This window comes from Orycteropus afer, unplaced genomic scaffold (assembly GCF_000298275.1).
Source record: "Orycteropus afer afer isolate SDZICR_OR568_19922 unplaced genomic scaffold, OryAfe1.0 scaffold00034, whole genome shotgun sequence".
Lineage (NCBI taxonomy): Eukaryota > Metazoa > Chordata > Mammalia > Tubulidentata > Orycteropodidae > Orycteropus > Orycteropus afer.
This window is the reverse complement of record NW_006921621.1, coordinates 11104958-11127257: the sequence shown is the minus strand read 5'-3', so window position 1 is coordinate 11127257 and position 22300 is coordinate 11104958. Positions and strand designations below refer to the sequence as shown.

General features: G+C 39.6%; 1 protein-coding gene across 1 annotated transcript in view; it reads right to left on the bottom strand.

The window, feature by feature from the left end:
* Positions 1-7256: 7256 nt before the first annotated feature.
* RCAN2 (regulator of calcineurin 2) overlaps positions 7257-22300 on the bottom strand; it is a 306251-nt gene continuing 291207 nt past the window's right edge. Inside the window, exon 4 of the mRNA XM_007936172.1 lies at positions 7257-7417. Within this exon, the coding sequence (XP_007934363.1) occupies positions 7257-7417 (161 nt within the window). The remainder of the gene's footprint in view (positions 7418-22300) is intronic.

The window sequence follows — 22300 nt, the reverse complement described above, 5'->3', positions numbered from 1 at the left end:
AATGGAAAATAATGCAAAAGAGCCAACGAGGTCTTGTGTATGAACTTCTCAGCTCAAAGTATTTCAATCTATTCTAGTTTTCCTAATTCTGTTTATACCAAATGTGGACAAGGGTGCATGCACTGTGCACGTATGTGCGTGTGCACGCGTGTGCACACACACACACACACATGATTGATCTTGGATATGGTTTCCTTTTGTTTTTATTGTTGTTATGTGCCATCGAGTCAATTTCTCTTAGAGACATAAAAAGCCCTAGAATCAACTCCAATAACATTTCCCTGGACTATCTTTGAAAAGAGCAGATAAATGAATTTGACAGAAAACTTTTTGCTTGAATTTTTCCCTTTCTCAGATTGCATAAATTTAAGGGGAAAGTCTGCCAAGTACTCAATGATGCTCTGCATGGCAGCTTTTGGCAGGGACACTCTGTACTAGCAGCAAAATGAGTATTTTCCTGAACCCATGACTTATCATTCTTTATCACCTGCTCTGTCCCCCCTTTTCTGCACCAAGACCTTCTAAATGACTTGGAGATGCGTAGGGAAAAAAGAAAAAAAAAAAAAAAAACTTTTCTAGAATGAGATAAGACACCGTGTATTGATGGTTGCTGAGAATTCATTTGGTAGATAAGATTGCAGTAATTAACACCATACTATTGAAATCTGTCTTCAAGCCTAAACTGAGTAGGAGAGGTTAATTCCCCCCCACCCCAGAATGTTTAGGGCTGTGGGTTTGCATTAGGAAATTTCTATTATAGCAGGGTGTTTCACAAGGTGAATCAAGTCAAATAATTCCCTTGCTGGAAAACCCTTCTTATTGTACTTAAAATGATTTCCAAGCCCTTTCTCCTGAGCTCTGGTAGCATTGTGCCTAAGGGACTTGACTGCTAACCAGAAGGCTAGTTGTTCAAAGCCACCAGCCACTCCTTGGAATGAAGGTTGGGCAATCTACTTCTGTAGTGATACCGCCTTGAAAACCCAAGGAGGGGTTGCTATGAGTTGGGTCCCACTTGACAGCACATAACAACAACAACAAAGTGGTGCAAATGGGTAACACATTTGACTTCTAACCAAAAGGTTGGAGGTTCGAGTCCACCCAGAGACACCAAGGAAGAAAGTCCTGGTGGTCTACCTCTGAAAAATCAGGCATCTAAAACCCTACGGAGCAGTTCTCTTGTGACACACACAGGAATGCCATGACATGAGTTGGAATCCGTTCAATGACAGCTTACCCCCCACCCCCCACCCTGGCCTGCAAGGCTCTACAAAACCCAGTTCTGCCTACTGTTCTAATTTCATCTGGTGCCATGGTCTCTCTCATTCCCTGTGCTTCAGCCATACTGACACTATCCATCCAGTTCCTCTAATGTCAAGAGGCCTTTCCAAATCGAAGGCCTTCACCCTTGCTGGCTAGAATGCTCTTCTCCCACCATATCCATGGTGGTTCATTCTTTAATTCTGGGTAAATGTCACCTCTTCAGAGATGCCTTCCCTGACCATGAGCCTCTGCTTTTATTCTCTAGTCTCTCTGTGCCTTCTTGATTTTCTTCACTGTATTCACTGTTGGAATTTGTATTATTCATTTGCTTGCTTACGTGTTTACTGTCTCTTTCTCAGCACAGACTCCACTCCCTGAAAGGGCAGGGACCATATCTACCTTGTTTATCACTGAAAAAAGTGTCAAGTACATAGTTGTTATTAGATGCCATCAAGTCGATTCTGACTCATAGCGACCATATGTGTGTGATAGGGTAAAACTTACCCATGTGTTTTGTGGTGGTTAAGTTTGTGTCAACTTGGCTGGGCCTGGTTGAGTGGCTGGGCAGCTGGTGGTAGTTATTCCCCATGAGGAGACTGGCAATCAACTCCATGGTGGGATCTACCACAAGCAGCTGAGTAGCTGCTTTAGGGATGTGTTCTGCTTCCCATATATAAGCAGCAGCTTTGGGAATGGTGTCCAGCTTACAGCACACTTGAACCCTGAATGGATCCAAGTTGTTGTTCAGCAGCCTGCCATGCTCTGCCAATCTTGGGACTTTTAATGGACTTGAATTAATGGCCTGACTTGTGGTTTGGTAATACTGGGACTGTGCCTTATTACTTGTAGACCTTGGGTTTGTCAGCCTCAGAAGCCAGCAGCTGAGTGAAGAAAAGCCTCCAGCTTCAGTGGGTCAGGAGCAGGAGCAGGAGCAGAGCTGAACCCCAAGGTTGAGGGGGCTTTCACCCAGCCCCTAGCGCCTGACACTTTGAAATGGGACTTAAAGCCTCCAAGTTGTAAGAATAAACTTCTGTTAAAGTCATCCCATTTGTGTATATTCTTGTCAGAACAGCACTAGGTAACCACAACAGGGTTTTCTAGGTGGTGATTTTTATGGAAGCAGATTGCCAGGTCTTTCTCTTATGGAACCACTGGATGGGTTCAAATTGCCAACTTTTTGGTGAGCAGCTGTTGTGCCACCAGGGCTCCTTGATTCATTTTAATTGTATTTTATTGTATGTTCAGGAAAGTTTACATAGCATGTTAGGGTTCCATTTAACAATTACCAGATATTATTCTGAAATACTGGTTACATTTTTCACAGTGTTTTGACATTCTCATAACTCTGTCTGGTATTTTCCTTCCACTAATCTGGTTTCCCTGTCCCCTACCCTTTCATCTTTGCTTTAGGGTAACTGTTGATGACTTGATCTCATATATGATTTTTTTAAAAAGATATGCCATACTCTTTGGTAACATTCTTTATGAGCCAATCTGTTAATTTAGCTAACAGGCGCCCTCAGGGAGTCGTTTTGGTTAAGATTTATGGAGTATCTCAGGGTGATAGAGCTGGGGAGTCCTCTGGTCTCAACCAGTCCAATAAGTCTGGACATTTTAAAAAATTGAGCTCTGTTCCACATTTTTCTCCCATTCTATCAAGATCCACCTGTTGTGGCTCTGATCAGAATGGTCATTAATGGTAGCCAGGCACCATCTTGTTCTTCTGGTCTCAGGGTAGATGAGGCCATGGTTCCTGTAGACTGTTAGTCTTACAGACTAGTTTCTTTTCTGGGTCTCTGGTTGGGTTCCTTGAGTCCTGATAAATACTTAACTGAAATAACAGTAACTCAGTGCTTGAGCCTGAATCCCATGCTTCTCTTTGAATAATATTACAGATTTTTAAATAAAAGACTTTGTATATATGGAAATGTCTTATATTTTGAAATATGTTTCTAGTATGCAGACAATTCCAAATCCTCTTCTTTGACCAAACCAATGACATCTTCTTCTCTATTCTCATAGTGGCTTTGTTTCTACTGAAGTATAACCTACATACAAGTTTTGAATGACTTTTACATATGTGTACATCCATGGAAGTATAGATTGAGATGTAGAATGATTCCAGCACCCCAGAATGCTCTTTTGTGTTCCCCTCTCAGTTGATTCCCTCCCAAAAGTAATCCCTAATAATTTCTATCAATTATATAGTTTTGACTTTCTTAATTTCATAAAGTCTGTGTCCTTTCCTTTCTCTGGCTTTTTGGCACTAAAGGATGGTTTTGAGGTCCTTTGAAATCCATTTATGTTGTAATATGTATCAGTAATCTGTTTATTATTACTTTGCAATATCCTTTGAGTAAACAGTTTATTTGTCCATTCTACAGTTGAAGGATATTTTGTTGTACCTAGTCGATGGCTATTATGAGCAACACTGCTAGGGACATGACTGTACAAGTATTTTGGCAGATATGAACACTCATCTCTGCTAGTTGAATGTCCTGGAGTGCTATTGCTTCTGGGCAGGTGTGTGTGTAGCTTTAGTAGCTACTACTGAACAGTACTCTAAAGTGACTGTACCAGTTTACACTCTTGCCAGCAACATATGAGAGTTCTACTTGCTCCGTATCTTCACCAGCACTTAATATTCCCCCACACTTAATTTTAGCCATTTGATGGATGTCTGCCAGATCTCTTTGAGGCTTTGCCTTTCTTTGCTGACAAATGATAGAGTGGTTTTTTTTAAATGTTTATGGGCCACACGGATGTCTTCATGTATGTGTTCATGTGAGTTAGTTGCCTATGTACTTTAAATGTCTCTTTTGCTACTTTATTTAAAAAAAAAAAAAAAAAAGGATATGAGTTACTTGATAGCAAAATGGAGTCCCTGGATGGTGCAAAGGGTTAACACACTTGGCTACTAATGGAAATGTTGGAGTTTGGAGTTCACCCAGAGGCACCTTAGAAGAAAGGCCTGGTGATCTAAGAAATCAGACATTAAAAACCCTACAGAGGACAGTTCTACTCAGACACATATGGGGTTGCCATGAGTTGGAGTTGACTCAGTGGCAACTTGTTGGTAACAGCTATCTTCACTGTAAATGCCTTGTTTCCTTTGAGGCTTGCCTTTTCACTCTCTTCATGATGTCATTTGATGAACAGAAGATCTTAGTTTTGATGAAATCCAATTTACCAATCTTTTATTTTAGGATCATGATTTTTGTATTCTCTTCAACAAATTTTTGCAGACCTCAGGTCTCTTAACAGTGTTTTAAACCAAGAAATATAGTGGGGGAGATGTTAAAAGTGGCTATCAGTAGAAGTGAAATGGCTTTCAGGTACCCTAATGTTTGAACCACGACAGTAAAACTAAGCACTCTTCCAGCTCCCCTTATCCAAGCCCAACCCACTGACCCTACAGGGCTTGTTAAAATTTCTCTTTCCTCATGCCAAACAGCTTCCCCCCAAAGCTCATTTTATTAAGAGCCCAGATGAGTTAATCCCATATGTTGATAACCTTCCAAAAAGATTTTAGGCTGAATTGCACTCCCCACAATAAACCCCCAAAAATACTGAATTCAGAAGACAACATAGAAATTACACCACATGGACAGAGAGTCATTCACCAGGTATATTTGAAGTCTAAGCTCTTTGAGCTATACACGTGCACAAATAATTCAGTTGGTGGAAATCTCCTCCACCTCCATTTTTAAACGTTTTAAACTTAAAATAGTGCTAAAGAGGTTTGCATAATGTGCATCATGGAAATGCTGAGGCAATTCTGACTTTCACAGTGCTAAGAGTTACCACTGAAAATACTTCTAAGAGTCCTTCTTGTTTCTTACCACTCTCTGCAAAAGCTCCCCTTCTCTCCTTCCCTAAACTCAAGAATTACTTGATCTGAGACAGATTAACATTATCACTTTGCAGTAAATTTTACTAAGACTAACCACATAGATAATACACTACACTGACTTCATTTTATGACTGCACAGAATGGTCATTTCAACTTTTAGTAAATTTGGTTGCCAATGTCTAATATTTCTGTTTTTCAAAAAATTAAAAATCATTTCCAAAATTTTCTCTTATCTAGCTTTCTTTAGAACATGCATTCTGAAAATTCTGGGTAGCTTATAAAGTCAAATGATCTGCAGATGACTGAGAAGAAATTCAAAGCAACATGGCTGACTGTGGTCAAAGTTCTCTGTTCATCTGAATAGCTGAGGGCAATGTTTCTTCCACTAGAGGGCACTCTTTCTCCACCTACTAAGTCTTCAGTCTTGGTCGAGGAAAAACAAAAAAAAAAACCTCCACAGCAAAGGAAAGTCAAAGCATTTGCTTGTTATATACTCCTCAGATTTTATTTTTTAAAAGGAGCCTTCATTTTTCTTATGGAAACTCAGGATTTCATTAGCTCTCCTCAGTTTCACCTGTACTGTGTCCAGTACTATATTGCTATATTCACAGTAGAACGGACTTTAATATCTGCATGATCAGTCTGTGTTTTACATTTCGGATGAAACTAACATACACCCTAGTCAAAAACCACAACAATCCTTCAATCAATTGGGTGTGTTATTGTTCTTGTGTGTTTTTCTGAGGCTTGGGTAAAGAAAGTATTTCCCCAGTCTGCCACAATTTACATGTAAATTAATTCGTTATATGGCACATACAGCAGAAGGTAATGGTTCTATAGGTGTATGTTCTGTAATGCACTTTGGGCTAGAGAAATAGAAAAATCACATGTAACAAAAACAAGGAACTCTTTTGAGCATATGGATATTTGCATGAGTAGGATAAGCATATATATATTTACCATCCTTCCCATTTTAATATGCTCAGCTGCATTCTGGAGATTCAGCTTCATCCAAGCTGTCTACAACTGACAAGTGCATTTTCACTTTACTTAAAAACAAAAGGTTCTTGATAGCAAAGATGTTGGCTAATCATTATACATTGGCATGAGACATTGTGTGCCCTTTCAAAATTCAGCATATCCATAATAGAGTGTAATATTATCAGATTATCTGTCTTAGTATATGAATGCATTCAGAGGCAATGCTCATACTATGTTCTGAAGCAGCTAGTGGCTGAACAATCACTAAATAAAAAACATCCAGACTTTAAAAGCACAGCTGAAACATTTGTACAAATATACAAAGAGAAAAAACAATCGTTCAGACACCATGGAACTTTTGTAATAAATAGGTTCATCTGAAATCGGTCTAGATCGCCCTGGACAAGCCTCCCCAGTAAGACCGGGAAAATTCTATATGGAAGTCATGTTCAAAATCTAATGAGGAATATCTTTGGGGCCAAGCTCAGTTTTGCTCCCAGGAATTTTAACAGACTATGAAGTATTGACTCAAAATAGTAAATACACCCAGACTTGTTGAGCTGGATGATGCTGATAATTTTCCTAATGTAGAGAGGACATGGCTGGATGCTGACAATCTGTGAGTTCTAGTGTATTCTCAAATCATGAAAATAAATGCTGGTGATCATGCATGTCCTGGGAATGTCGGGATGCAGAGGACTGAGTGAAACCAGACAGGGGTATCTCATGCAGTCAAAGTCAAGTTTACATATGGTCCTATTTAAGTGGCCAGGAAAAAACAACGCACAAACCTCAGGACAGGGACTGAAACAGCTCATAAACAACACAGGTGCTATTTGTTACTGATGTCTCTGGCTTGGATTGACATGAGAAAATGAAGATACAGGCTATACTGATAGTTTAATAAGAAAATGCTACTTTTTTTTTTTTCTCCCTAGAACCCTCTAAATAATAAATCACACTTCATGGAGTATGATATGATCAGGAAACATCACCTTTTCCTAGCCCTTTTGTCCGAGAGGCTTGATTACAAGGAAGGAATCTCAAACAACCAAATACCCAGGGATTTAAAGGCAATTTTTTTTTTTTTCCACAAACAAACAACAGGGGGGAAAGCATGTTAAAGAGGAGACGGATATTATTGTCGAGGCTTGCTGTGAGCTCAGTTGGACATGGACGGCGGCAGGCCAGGACGCCGGGTTTGGATGATTTTTGGCTTTGGAGAAGTCTTTGGATCCTCTTCTTCCTCTATGTCACTGTCACATACGTGCACGACAACACTTGGGGTGGACTCAGTCCCTGCATGGAGCTCATACTTCTCTCCTGAAAAGCAAGAGAAATGGGGGTGAAAAACAGGTGGCATTTCAAAATAGATCCTTTGGCAAGGTTTGCATAGAGAAGTGAGAAGAACATTTCCCAGTGTCTTGGAAAACCTGGGGTCTTATCCAGGAATGGCACGGGGTATTGGGAAGTGGAATGAGACCAATCTGTCATTATAGCTCCACTACTTATCAACCGTGTGACCCTGAACTTAAGCATCCTTAAGCATGTAACCCCTTACCATCCTCAACTGTAAACTGCATATACTCCCTACAGTGGACTAAATGGGTCTGGTAGGTACTAGTTTCTATTTCCCAGCATTGCTGCTAATTATCTGAGTAATCTTGTACCAATCATTTCACTTCATTTTTTAGATATAGCTGTCTTTAAGGTTCCCTCCAGCTGTACACTTCTTATAACAAAAAGCTGCCCCAGAACAGAGTAAGGTGGGATCATCACTTGTCCAACATTTGCAGTGGTTACTGTGTAACTGGGTTAGATGATTGTCACAGTTTCTCCTGGTCCTGAAAAATCTATCATTCTTGACGGGCTCATTTTACAGTCAAACTGCCATTAGCTGATTGGCTTCTTGTCTGTTTTTGTTTCACTTCAGTAGGTATTTACTGAGAATCTCACAGTTCAGTCCATTGCTAGGCATAAGGTCTATAAAGCATAATAAAATTATGTGTGCTTTTCATAAGAGCAGATTTCATATGGGAAAAAAGTATTATAATATAACATGGTGATAACATATTGCCATCCTAATATATATGTCAACAACAACAACAATATATATCAAAGACTACAAATTACAGAGAGCAAGTCACTCTGAAAGGTTTCCCAAAGGAGGTGACAGTTGAGCTGGGTCTAAAAGACAAGTAGGAGATCTCCACGTGGTGAGGCAGGAGGAGGAGGCATCTTCAATCCCCACTCTCTATGTATTAACAGAAAAATCTCCTAAAACTAATGTCTCACAGACATCATCCTCTTCAATGGCTTTTCAGGTCTTAGATCAACTCCAGATTTCTTACTCTAGCACAAAAGATGCTGTATAATCTGTCATCAATCATTTTCAACATTACTTCCATTGACTCCCTATTTGCTTCAGTCAAACTGGTTGACCTGTTAGTCCCTAATCATGACAGCTACATTTTATACCCACCAAACCAGCTACTTCTATTTGGAATCATCTCATCTCTCACTGAGTTACCTAACTCCTCTCCTCCTCTTAGGATCAAGGCCAGATACCACCCAGTCCATGAATCTTGCCTGTTATCCTCAGTCTTTAATGGAAAGTGCTTATTATGGTTGCCTAGGGCAAATATTGTCAGTTCCATTCAAAAGGTGCTACTGTGTACATCTTGGTAACCACCAATAGTGAAAATGCCACAATCTTGCAAGATATAACTTTAAATTGTAAGTGCTGACATTTGATAATGGGAAGCACTAATAATGCAATAAGCATCAATGCTTTCCTAAGTGAAGTCCAGAGCTAACTCTTCTGTGACTCATAAGACATATTGTGTCCACCTACATTTTCCACCTCTGGGGTTTAGTGGGAAGCTGCTATCCCACTTTTAGTGCATGCTGTGATCTGGTGGGGGCCTACTGTATAACTGCATAAATCTGAAGAAATGAACCTCATCCCACCAACTCCTGCACCAGAGACCCCTTGGGACATATGTGCCCCACTAATTATAAAAAATCCGTATTACCTAAAAAAAAAAAAAAAAATTCATTGCATTCAAAATATCTTCTGTTACTGAAAACACAAAAATTCAAAGCAGAAAATAGTTCAGTCTTGAAAAGGCTAAACATTCAAAGTCAGTCACAGCCAGCTAAGAGCATTTTCTTCTGCTAAGATTCACAGAAGTCTTTTCTTGAACCCTCTGGACATTCTGCTGTGTAGAGTAAAAGCATTCCTGGTTGAGAGTAGGAAACATTTCATAAAACTGAAGAAGCATTACACTACCAGCATTTCTCTGAGTATATGCAACAGCAAAGAGGATTAGAACTAGTCAGAGACATAGAAGTATGGCTGATGACGACTCTAATTTAAAGTCTAGATTTGGTGAGATTGTAGGTAGAGAGGCTGAGGAATTGTGTCAATGAGCACTCAACCTCTGATACAACTAAACTGACATGGACCAGTTTGGATGCCGACAAGGATAATGACAGAAGCAGGGCACATGGGCTAGAACCAGGAAGTAGACACTTATTAAAGTCACTCTTGCTAAACAATTTCACTCTCCCACCTTGATGATGGGAATTAATAGTTACTGCTAACCTAACTACACTGTAACCCACTCTGAAGTTATTATACCACGTATACTTATATAGTTGTGGTGCACACACTGATGCTAACTAAATACAGTTCACTTAATTGTGTGGGTTCAGTTTGTTGTTTTTATGAATGTCTCAGAGTAAAAGAGTTACTTCAGATATTGCTAAGAAGAGGAACCTAATGAAGTCAGCCTTCTCTGTGAGGGCCAGGCATGGACCTGGTTGGTGATATCTCTGAGCTGTCTTTTCAAACCTCTGTTTTAAACGATTTACAGAGGGAGATTGTTGAAAAAAAGAGTTTACCAGTATAGAGATGCATCCCTGTAAATTCTGATCTAGTGAAGTCTACATTTTTGTGTCATAGTGGCCACTACCATACTGCTTTGTGTGATAGGCAGGAGGCTGTAGAACCTGCAGGGGCAACGACACACACATAATGTGCCCCATTCCTTCCTCTATTCTGTATCATAATTCTGCATTGGAAAAATGGTAATCATACAGGTAGAGGACAATGGAGGAAGGGAGGCTGAGGATGTCAAAAGGAAAGGATACAAGAAATTCTGGATCAGATCAGTGGCCACTCCCAGCCAGCAACATTCATTAATCTTTGGGGTTCTCATCTATGTCTATGAAAGAACAACAAACCACTCAAAATTGGACAGCAAACTGTGGTTGAATTCATTGTAACCAAGGTTTCTAAAATTTTGTATTTCCTTCAGGAATTCACTGTGATTCTGAATGAAAGACACTCTTAAGTGAGAGGGATAGTTAATGAGTAATTAAATAAGGTTAGTGCTTTTTGTTTTTGTATATAGTATATTTGCATATAGTAGTTCTTTTAATTCTCATTTTTGGAGAATAGGCACCTTTTGAAGAAACACCAATAGCTGCTTCAGTCCTGTTCTTGCTCTGGTGTTTGTGAGAGCAGAGATGAAAGGGGGGATGGCAGTCCCTAATCTTTCAATCGGGGGAATGATATTATTAGCATGTATTAGAGTTTGGAGTCTGGGATAGCAGAGTGAGCATGGTAATTGCAGGAATTAGGGTGAATTAGGGTGACATGGTGGCCAGGGCAGGGATGCAAAACAGAGGAATGACCAGATGCTTTGCCCCTTTCTTCATCTATTGGCAAGACACTACCTTTTTGATTCAACTTCTTGGTTTGCCCTGGCTTGGATAAAGAACATTTCCTTAAAGACATTTCTTGTTGCAATGTTTTTACTAAGATTCAGATGTAGTTGCCTTTCCTCTCAAAACAGATGCATCAGGAGAACAATCAAGAAGGGGAGGGGCCAGCATAGGAGCACATTGTCTGCAGGGTGCACATCAACTTTCCTGTCAGGTTAATAAAGTCAGATTTCTTGGTAGTAAAGATATTTTATTGCTGTGATCTCATTAACTCTGACATTTCATGGTTCTATTTTTGGAAACTTCCTTACTATCAAAATCCAGCAAAGCTTAACAGCTGCTGAGAGCCCATAAAATACAAAAGAAATAGTTTTGGTCTTGCTGGATTGCATTTTTGTTTTTGGTCTCTTTGGGCTTCAGCTAATTCCTCCACCATGAGAGAAGACGTCCATGCTTTCACTCTACACAAGAACCAACTGGTCTTGGCTGGGGACAAGAAGCCCATTAGGGCTTGTACACATAAGGTGGGGGCAGATCTGGCCACAGTGCAATGAGACAGGGCCATACGGAACTGCATTTCTTTTAAGGGACAAAGAAAGTGTTCACCCATCATAATCTACTCTCTAGTCTGTGCTCGAAGAGTCTCCTGAGAGCAGGAAGGAGGCCAAGACCAAAAACCAGGTTGCACAACTCGAAGAATGTAATAAATGTCATTGAACTGTACATGTACATTCTGTGGCTTATATTCTCAACACCACCAAAAATAAAATTAATAAATAAAAAATAAATCAAGGAACTTCTTTAAGAGGCAAAACAAAACAAAGGGGGATATGAAATAGAATTTAAAATTCTCAACAGAATTCAGACTTTCTGGAGCCACTGAGGCTGCATGAGCCCTTGGAACTATTGCCCTAGTGTAATTTTAAAACTTTAAATCTTAAGCTAAAACCATCCCTTGAAGTCTTCTTTGAAGCCCCCAGCCCCCAATAAAAGCTTATTTTCATTAATAAAGTATGTCTGCTTAAAGAATTATCTATGAGAGATCGAGTTGGCAAAAACAACTCAAAAGGTTATGGATGCGTAGAGGGTGGTCAGTTTAAGAGAATGGTGGTTTTGGTCTTGCTGAACTGAATTTTTCTTGTTTTGGTCCCCTTTCCATTCAGGCTTTAGTGAATTCCTTTACCATGAGGGCTGATGTCAATGCTGTCACTATAACAGGGACCAACTGGTCTTGGTCAGGGACAAGGAGCCCATTAGACCTTGTACACACAGGGTGGGGGCAGAGGATAGAAAGAAAAGGTTAGTAGGAATGGTAGCACAACTGGAAGAATGTAACTAATGTTTCATACATGTAGAAACTGTTGAAGTGGTATATACTTGGCTGTGTGTAATTTCACCAAAAATATAAATAAATAAAAAATACACTGCTCTGGGATTCCCACCTACTTCCATGAAATAAAATTCCCACTCAAGCAAATGAAAAATCCTCTAACATCTAGGCAAAAGTTAAATTCTCATTTAGGTCTTTGGAACTGATTTAGGCTTGGACATTGTTCAAAATGGATGCCAAAGTTCTGTCTTCTCTTTTCCTGAGTGGGTGGAAACATGTTGGTGACAAAATCTTGATTCCTGCAAGTCTGGAGGAGGAAGTGAAGGTGCCCATGGGCTGCTCCTTGTTCTCAGGAGAGAGCTAGTTGTGTCCCTGTGCTGGCCTGGGGGGTGAGGGTTGGGGAAGTGGTGATGGAGTTCTCATACAATTGCATAGAGGTGTGTTGGTGGCTGCCAGTCGAAGCGTCACTGGAAATTCTCCATCACACTATCTTTGCTCAACAGCTATGAGATGGTCTCTTCTTTGATTTTCTTTACAAAATCAGTGTGATTATGCAAAGTCTGTCTTAACACATCATTCAGGCATGTTAAGGTTGGGAGCTACAGTATATTAATGTGTATTAGAGTTTGGAGTCTCTGGGTGGGGTAAACGGTTAACTTGTTGGGCTGCTAACCAAAAGCCTGGAGGTTCATGTTCACCCAGAGGCATCTTGGATGGAAGCCCTGGTGATCTCCTTCCAAAAAATTATCACTGAAAATCCGATGAAGCACAATTCCAGTTTGACACATGTGAGGTCACCATGAGTCAGAGTTCACTTGACAGCAACTGAAAAGCAAGAACCCCAGGCACTGGCCAGTATCTGAACTCACTATATTTCTTAACCTGCTTACATTTCTGGCTGGAATAAGGCTGGTTTTATTGTTTGTTTCTTTGTTTTTTGGCCAGAAGTTTTCCCTAATAGAAAGAATGTATACAGCAAAAAACATTAGGACATTTCCCAAAGCACCACCTCTTTTTTCCCATTCAGATGTGCTACTGGCAATCTTCCTTTCCCTTTGTTTTCCAAAGAGAAGGGAAAAAAGTATGTATCTGGGAAGGGGGAACAGAGTGTGCAAAATTGTGACGCAAGCTTTACTCACCTGTGTGCTGTCTCCCTCCATTCTACCCTTTTCTCTGCTCCCATGATGGTACCTTTGACCCCATGTCTCTGACAACTCCTTATCACATTTGAGAAAAACCTGATAAATACTGTGAAAGTGTTATATTAGGGTTCTCACACAAGGGAGCTACAATCCAGTGGTGTCTGCAAATGGGATGGGATTTTTTTGGTTGTCAATAAAGACTGGGGAGGAGGTAGATACTAGCATTAGTAGTTGAGGTCCAAGGGTGCTAAATATTGATAGAACCATCAACTCCAAAATACCAAATGCCCTACCCTAGCATTCAGAAAACTAAGGTAATAACTTCACATAGGCACTTACATTTTAAGAGGAGACTAAGATATGGTTTGAAAGTGACAGTAAGCAAAGTGATAGTAAGTCAGGTGATAATAAGAAGGTAACAAAATTGAACATTTACCATTCTTGGTTGCTGTACATATAAATTTAAATGGATTATCTCATTTGTTGTTTGCAACAACCTATTTTATCACAGAGGAAACTGGGAGGTTAAGACACTCGCTTAAAGTTAGATAGCTAATACACAGTGGAGCCTGGATTCAAACTCACATCCTGAGTTTTAATCGTAACTATTAGCAAAAGAGAAGCTTCTCTTCATACTGGACCTTTACCTACAGCTACAAAATAATAGGGGAAATAGTCTGGGGCAGAGGGAAACTTAATATCACATTACTTTGGTTGCTACCTGTTCATAAGCTCAATTTGGGTGTGGAGGAAGATCTTATTTTCTAAGTAGAAACAGAAATTCAGGATGAAAATAAGTGTTCCAGGAAAAAAGTTTTTTGCAATTTTTTTTTTTTCTTTCTCATTACTTGTGTTTCCATGAACTCGTTTTTAATGTTGGTCAACCCAGAAGAACATGCTGTAGGTAGACTTTTGGGTGAGGACAATCACTGACTAGCAACCCTCTTCTTTGTGCAGCAGCAGCTGCTTCTATCAAAGAATGTCCTCTGAACACGAGTGGCAAACAGCATAAAGCAAAGCACAGACCAAATCCAAATATGACAGTTCTAAGAAAGAAAGCCATGCAAGTAACAACCATCACCACAATCACTGTAACAGACACATATACTGTCTTGGTGGGTGGATAGTACTATTGAAAATAATTTATATATATCAACTCTTTCAATGACTGAGGAAATTTCTCCCTGAGTCATGCCCGATGAAACACTACTGCTCAGAGCAGAATGATTACAACACCTACCCTTATTTGATACTTACCATGTACCAGGCACTGTGCTAACTGCTTTACGTATAGTAATTATTCCATCTTCATGGTGACCCTGTTGCTGTTAGGTGCCACTGAGCCAGTTTTGACTAATACTGACCACATGTACAACAGAAGGAGATACTGCCATGTCCTGTGCCATCTCACAATCATTGCTATGTTTGAGCCCATTGTTATAGCCACTGTGTCAATTCATCTTGTTGAGGGTCTTTCTCTTTTTCAATGACCCTCTACTGTACCAAGCATGGTGTCCTTCCCCAGGGACTGGTCCCTCCTGATGAGACGTTCAAAGTATGTGAGATGAAGTTTCTGCATCCTTGCTTCTAAGGAACACTCTGGCTGTATTTCTTGTAAGACAGATTTGTTCATTCTTCTGGCTGTCCATGGCATATTCAATATTCTTCACTAACACCATAATTCAAAAGCATGAATTCTTCTTTGTTCTTCCTTTTTCATAATCCAGCTTTCACATGCATATGAGATGACTGAAAATATCACAGCTTGGGTCAGGCATACCTTAATCCTCAAAGTGACATATTTGGTTTTCAACACTTTAAAGAGGTCTTTTGCAGCAGATTTGCCCAATGTAATACATCATTTGATTTACTGACAGCTGCTTCCATAAAGCATTGATTATGGATCCAAGTAGTATTAAATCTTTAAGAACATTAATCTTTTCTCCATTTGTGATGCTGCTTATCGGTTCAGTTGTGAGGATTTTTGTTTGCTTTACATTGAAGTTCAATCTACACTGAAGGCTGTAGTCTTTGAATTTCATCAGTAAGTACTTCAAGTCTTCTTTGCTTTCAGCAAGCAAGGCTGTATCATCTGCATACTGCAGGTTGTTAATAAGTCTTCCTCCAATCCAGATATCACATTCTTCTTCATGTAGTCCAGCTTCTCAGATTATTTGTGCAGCATAAAGACTGAATAAGTATGGTGGAAGGATACAACCCTGATATGCACACACACCATTCCTGATTTTAAACCCTGGTTCTGTTCAAACAACTACCTCTTCATCCATGTACAGTTTCTACATAAGCACAAAGGGTTCTGGAATTCCCATTCTTTGCAATGATAGCTATAATTATGATCCACACAAATGCCTATGCATAATCAATAACATATGAGTAAACACAGTAAACATCATTCTGGTATTTGCTTTCAGCCAAGATCCATCTGACATCAGCAATGATATCCCTCATTCCATGTCCTCTTCTGAATCTGGTTTGAATTTCTGGAGGTTCGCTATCAATGTACTATTACAACTGTTTTTGAATTATCCTAAGCAAAATTTTACTTGTGTGTGAGATTAGTTACATTGTTTGATAATTTCCGTATTCTGTTGGATCACCTTTCTTTACAATGGGCACAAATATGGATCTTTTCCAGTGTGTTGGCCAGGTCTTCCAAATTTCTTGGCACAGATGAGTAAATGCTTCCAGTGTGACATCCACTTGTTGAAACATCTCAACTGGTATTCAATCGATTCCTGGAGCTTTGTTTTTCAATACTGACTTCAGCGTAGGTTGGACTTCTTCCTTCCATACCATTGGTTCTTGGTCAAATGCTACATCCTGAGGTGGTTGAACGTTGACCAATACTTTTTAGTACAGTGACTCTGTGTTCCTTCCATCTATTTGTGATACACCCTGGATTGATCAACATGTACCCCATAGAGTCCTTCAATATTGCAACTTGAGGCTAGAATTTTTTCTTCAGTTGAGAAATACCGAGCAGGTTTTCCAGCTCCAAGTCTTGCATATTTCATTATAATACTTTACTTTGTCTTCTCAAGCTGCCCTTTGGAATCTTCTGTTCAGCTTTTACTTCATCATTTCTTTCATTCTCTTTAACTACGTTCAACAGCAAGTTTTAGACTCTCTTCTAACATTCATTTTTGTATTTTTCTTTTCAATGACTTTTTATTTTCTTCATATATAATGTCCTCTCCCACAACTTCTCTTGTCTTCTGTCATTAATATTCAATGCATCAAATCTATTCTTGAGATAGTCTCTAAATTGAGGTAGAATATATACAAGGGTCATGCTTTGACTCTCATGCACTTGTTTCAATTTTTTTAAGCTTCAATTTGAACTTGCATATGAACAACTGAGGTCTATTCCACAGTCTGTTCCTGGCCTTGTTCTGATTAGTGATACTGAGCTTCTCTATTGTCTCTTTCCAATGATGTAGTCAATTTGATTCCTGTATAATAGAGGACTAGCAGGTGTCAAAGTATAATCACCATATTGCCTCTGGAATATAAGTAGAAGGTTGTGATGGTGCAGGTATTACATGAGGCCTGAAAATCCACTTTCCTGACTCAGTAAGTATAGTATGGTTCATTTTAGGAAAATATCACCTACATGAATCATTTAGTTTTCTTCTTATCCTACCCTCAGTGCTAAGCCATATTACTTAGTAAGGTGGGAGAAGGGAGAGATAAATGTTCTGTAGTTTTACACGGTGCTCTACTTAATTAAAGTGTTTGTTTATCTTCTGGAGGTTTCCTTCCAAGACTGAATTAGGGAGTCCATTTATTTTCATTCTTAACTGAGACACTGAAGACCTAAAATACTTCACAGGAGAACTGATTGACTCAGGGCCTTAATCAGTGGTTGAGGTGAAGAAGCAGAACTGTAGAAAGAATGCTGACCAACTGCCATCAAGTGAACTCTCATTCATGGTGACTAACTGTGTCAGAGAAGAACTGTACTCCATAGGGTTTTCATATATATAAAAAATATTATTTTTGTTATTGAAAATATACACAGAACATTCACCAATACAACAATTTCTACATTTACAATTCATTGACATTTATAACATTCTTCAAGTTGTGCAACCATTCTTACCTGCTGTTTTTCTGAATCGTTCCTCCCAGATTAACATAAAGTCATTGGCCTCCAAGCTTCCTATCTTAGCTTTCCAGTTGCTATTGTCAGTGTGATCCCATATAGATAGTTCTTTAAAAGACCACAATGCTTGAGGCAGACATTCTTCAGTAGTTAAGGTAAACTATTATTTGATTTGAAGAAAACTTGAAAGGATATTTTTGGTTTAAGGCTTAAAAATTATCTCAGGGCAACAGTTTTTTGGTTTCATCCAGCTTCAATGGCTCCAGAAAGTCTAGAATCCATGAGAATTTGAAATTCTGTTTTGCATTTCCTTCTTTTTAATCAGGATTCTTCTATGCAATCTTTGATCAAAATGTTTAGTAATGGTTCCATAGGGGTTTCAATGGCTTTGACTTCTGAGAAGGACTGTATTTTTATGCAAATAATGCAAGCCTGCCTTCTATGTTTGTTTGCCAACAACATACTACATATTATATAATAAGACAAACATTTGACTAACTGATGTTAGATATGAACTGTACCTCACTGTTCTCAACTTACATATAAACTTGACCTAAAGACAGACTTGGGAATAGAACTTGTTCGTAATCTGGGCACTGCCTGTATAACAATTGTTGAACAAGAACTGAGGCTAATATTCATACCACATGCACCAAGAATATAGGTGCTCATCTATATTTTAAAAATGCAATTTTCTCTACTTTTGAATCAAAGCCTGAAATAGAAGAAATCTTTCTTCCTTATAAATTACATGAATCAATGAAACATATTTTCTATTTTTGGGTACCAAGCAACACCAACAAAATTGCTTTACTCTAGCATGTTTTGATGGAGAAGAATTTGGAAAAAGAAAAAAATCTAAATATAGCAGACGCATGCAACTTGAAACTTGAGCACCATTTTAAATCCTCTTCTGCAGTTAACTAAAATTGATCTCCCTAACAAGAGCTAAAAATAGCAGAGGAAAAAAGAGACTAGACAATGACTTTCCATATCACTCCCTGCAGGCATTTTCAGTGACAATGAACATGACCCTCCAGAGCTATCCTAGAGAGCAGAACAAAGACTGGCCTTCACATCCCCATTCTGATTTATCACCCATTAGTATAGTGCACATTTCAAATTTGCCAAATTTTTTTGCTGATGAGTAGGGATAAACTATTTTGCTAGGTTGGGGTTTTTGATTTTCTCATTTTGTTGTACATCAGAAAAGAACATAGCACTTTACTGTTTCAGGAGTCAGAAACAATAGATATCATAAAACATATACAAATAAAAATTGAATTCATTCTCTACTTCAAGGTCAGAGCCCATCTTGTTTTGTCCAGGTCTTTGTTAAGTGATGAGCTTCCATAAATTCCCTAGGGAGGCTATTATAAACGTATCTGTTCTATAGAGACAATAGCTGCCTCTTTAGCAGAGCAGAGAAGACACTTTCTGAACCTCTTGTCCCACTGGACCACAGAAGAAATCATCAAATGTGCCATGCAGAACTGATGCAGTGGAGGTGTTTGAGGGAGTACCAAACATGGAGGAAGAAAATATAAAGGTTGCTTTGTATTTTAAGTATTTCTTTTTATAAGCACTTTGAATTTCTTCTGAAGAAATTAATTTTACTATTCAAGAGATCACTCTGGTTTCTGAAACTTTTTGCCACATTGGACCAAGAGGTAAAGGGTGCTTTCTTAAGCAATCCCTGCCAATCTCCCTCATCCATTTCTGCTCCCTGCTAGTTAGTGTCATTTAGACTTATTTTAAGTTACCAGTTGTGTATCCTTGGACAAGGCAAGTTATTTCCCACTCTGAGCCTCACATTCCCCAGCTGTAAAAAGGAGATTAATAGCAGTGCTTGTTTCATGGAGTTGCTGTCAGCATTAAATGAGGTAATGTCTTAAGGTTTAGAATAGTGCCCGACACATAGGAAGTTCTTTATATGAGTTTTAACCATTGTTTTCATTATTTAATTTTTTTTTTCCTAATTTATTCTTTACTTACTTTTTGGATAAAAACAGGACATACAGTTAAGGGGGTGTGGCAGTTATGTTTGTGTGACAACTTGGCTGGGCCTGGTTGAGTGGCTGGGCAGCTGGTGGTAGTTATTTCCCATGATGAGACTGGCAATCAACTCCATGGTGGGATCTACCACAAGCAGCTGAGTAGCTGCCTTTGGGATGCGGTCTGCTTCCTGTACATAAGGAGAAGCTTTGAGAAAGGTCTCTAGCCTGTGTCATGCCTGGACCCTGCATGTAGCCATGTCGTTGCTCAGCAGCCTGCTATGCTCTGCTGACGTTGGGACTTACAATGGACTTAAGTTAATGGCCTGCCATGTGGTTTGGTAACATTGGAAATGTGCCTTTTTACTTGTCAGCCTAGGGGCTTCTCAGCCTCAGCAGCCAGCAGCTGTCTGAGTGAAAAAATGCCTCTAGCTCTAGTGGGCTGGGAGCAGGAGGCAGAGCTGGACCTCAAGGTTGAGGGGCTTTCACCCAGCCCCTAGAGCCTGGCACTTTGAACTTGGACTTAAAGCCTCCAAATTTTAAGAACAAACTCCTGTTTGTTAAGGCTATCCCATTTGTGGCATATTCTTGTCAGAGTGGCATTAGGTAACCAGAACAAGGGGCAATGAGTAAGAATGTTTGAAATTGTGCCTCTCATAATATTCAGAATATAAGCTTGCTCTACTTATAATAAACAGAACTGAGAGATGCTTCTCAGGGTCATGTGGCCCTGGTCTTATGTTGTGAGGTCACGTTAAGTATTTCAAAGGACACAGGTTTGGGTATGATCCTGGTTCTTTTGTTCTCTCCCTGCTTGCTTCAGGTACTTCTCTAGAAGTCCTAGGGAGACCAAGCTGTCCCTCTTTGGAGAAAGGCCACCAGGAAGGCATTTTTCTGGAGATGCTGTTTTACTCCTTGATTGTCTGAGCTGAGGCCTGTGCCCTCATATTCCCAATTGTCCTCCATAAAAGGGTCCTGATGACACATTCCATTACCTTGTGTGGGCAGATGAGCTTGTTAAGCTCCCGCGAGTGTACTGAAGCGGTCCTGAGTGCCATCTCACCCTGGATCCTGCTCCAGGATGTTCTTTCTTTAGACGCACTTGTTCCCAGCATCTTTGGCTTTCTGCTGCTTTTCTCAGCCCCTCGGCTTTACCAATTTAGCACCGTTAATCATTCCTCCTAAGCAAAATTTCTAGTCCTTTGATCATTTGAGTTGCTTATTTCTGTCCTCATTTTAATTTGTTTCTGCACTTCCGGAACCAAGGTAGTCATCTTTCAACATGGAATGAATTACAATTTGTTACGCAAATGATTCTGCCAAAGGATTAAAAATGAATTTTACTAGACTTTTTTCCCCCAAAGGGAAAAAGGCTAGAAATACTCTTTTTAGACAAAGCAATAATTTAGTGTTGTTTGGCTCAGACTGGCTAAAGTCATAAGAAAGCAATAATTTGTCAATGAAGAACATATCTCTAGGCAGGCTAGTGGTCTGATGTGTTCATTCAGTCATTCATTCATTTATGCATCTGTTAATCCATCCAATATTTATTGTGCATCTATCATGTGCCAGGTGCTATCGGGTACTAGAGATACTAAACTGAATAAAACATACATTCTCTCCTCAAAACTAGGGAAAATAGGAAGTTGAACAATAGAACGTGGCCATAAGGAGAAGAGATCATTCATTCAAAGTGCCATGAGAAGTCCAAAGGTGCAACTTTTTGTCTTGGTAGCTGGCTAAGGGCAGGGGCAAAGATAGGGGTGTGGAGAATACAGGGTGTGCTTCCTGCTCCTTCATTGTTGCAGCTAAAACAATTATACAAGGCCCAGCTCTTGGATATGACCTCTGTGATATTTTCAACTCAATTGTTCAATACAGATCATTCATCTGTATGGGGTGAGGGAACTTCAAGGACACAGGAAAGGCACAAATGGGTAAGCAAATAAAGAGAAACAGGCTCAAATTGCTGGCAAGGAATGGGGAGAAAGACAGTCCAGAAAATACATCCAAATTGCAGCTGTTCCATGGGACTTGGTATCAGTGTAAAACAGGACACTTTTAATATTTTTTCTTGCACACACAGAGCACAGGTGTTCATTTGCACACTCAGCAGGCACTGAGTTAGGTTTTCTGGAAGCTTAGAATGCAGTTAGGTATTTGTCAAGTCAGGGTTGGGAAAAATGTCTTGCTGAGGTCAGAGCATGGTAGGCCTAGTCAGCAGAGGTAGTCAGTGGTGCAAACATTAACATGTTCAGCTGCTAAACAAAAGGTTAGAGGTTCGGGTCCACCCAGAGGCATCTTGGAAGAAAGGCCTGGTGATCTACTTCCAAAAAACCAGTCATCGAAAACCCTGCAAAGCACAGCTCTACTTTGACACACATGGGGTCACTCTGTGTCTGAGTCAACGTGACAGCAACTGATTTAATTTTGGTTTTATCCTTGGTAGAAGACCATCTGGCAAAGTGGTCAAATTCACTCCCTTAAGTAAGAAGGTCCAGGTTTTGAAATTGCCTCTGCCACCAACCAGGTGTGTTACTTTGGGAAGTTCATCTACCTCTCTTCAGCTCAGTTTACTGATCTGTCGAATGGGGACAATAATAGTTCTTACCCCTTGATGATCACATTGGAGGGCACTTCATAAACGGCAGACAGTATAGCCATTGTTATAACAGGTGAAGGTCATGGGTGAAGTTGATCCTTATGTCAGCACACAATTAAGGTAAAGGGATATATTTGTAATATTGTTGATAATATACTCACAACACCGAAAGGAACCCCACTTGCCTAAGGCATTTGAGTGCTAACCAAACGGCTGGTAGTTCAAAGCCACCAGCCACTCCTCAGAAGGAAGACTGGGCAATCTACTTCTGTAGAGATACT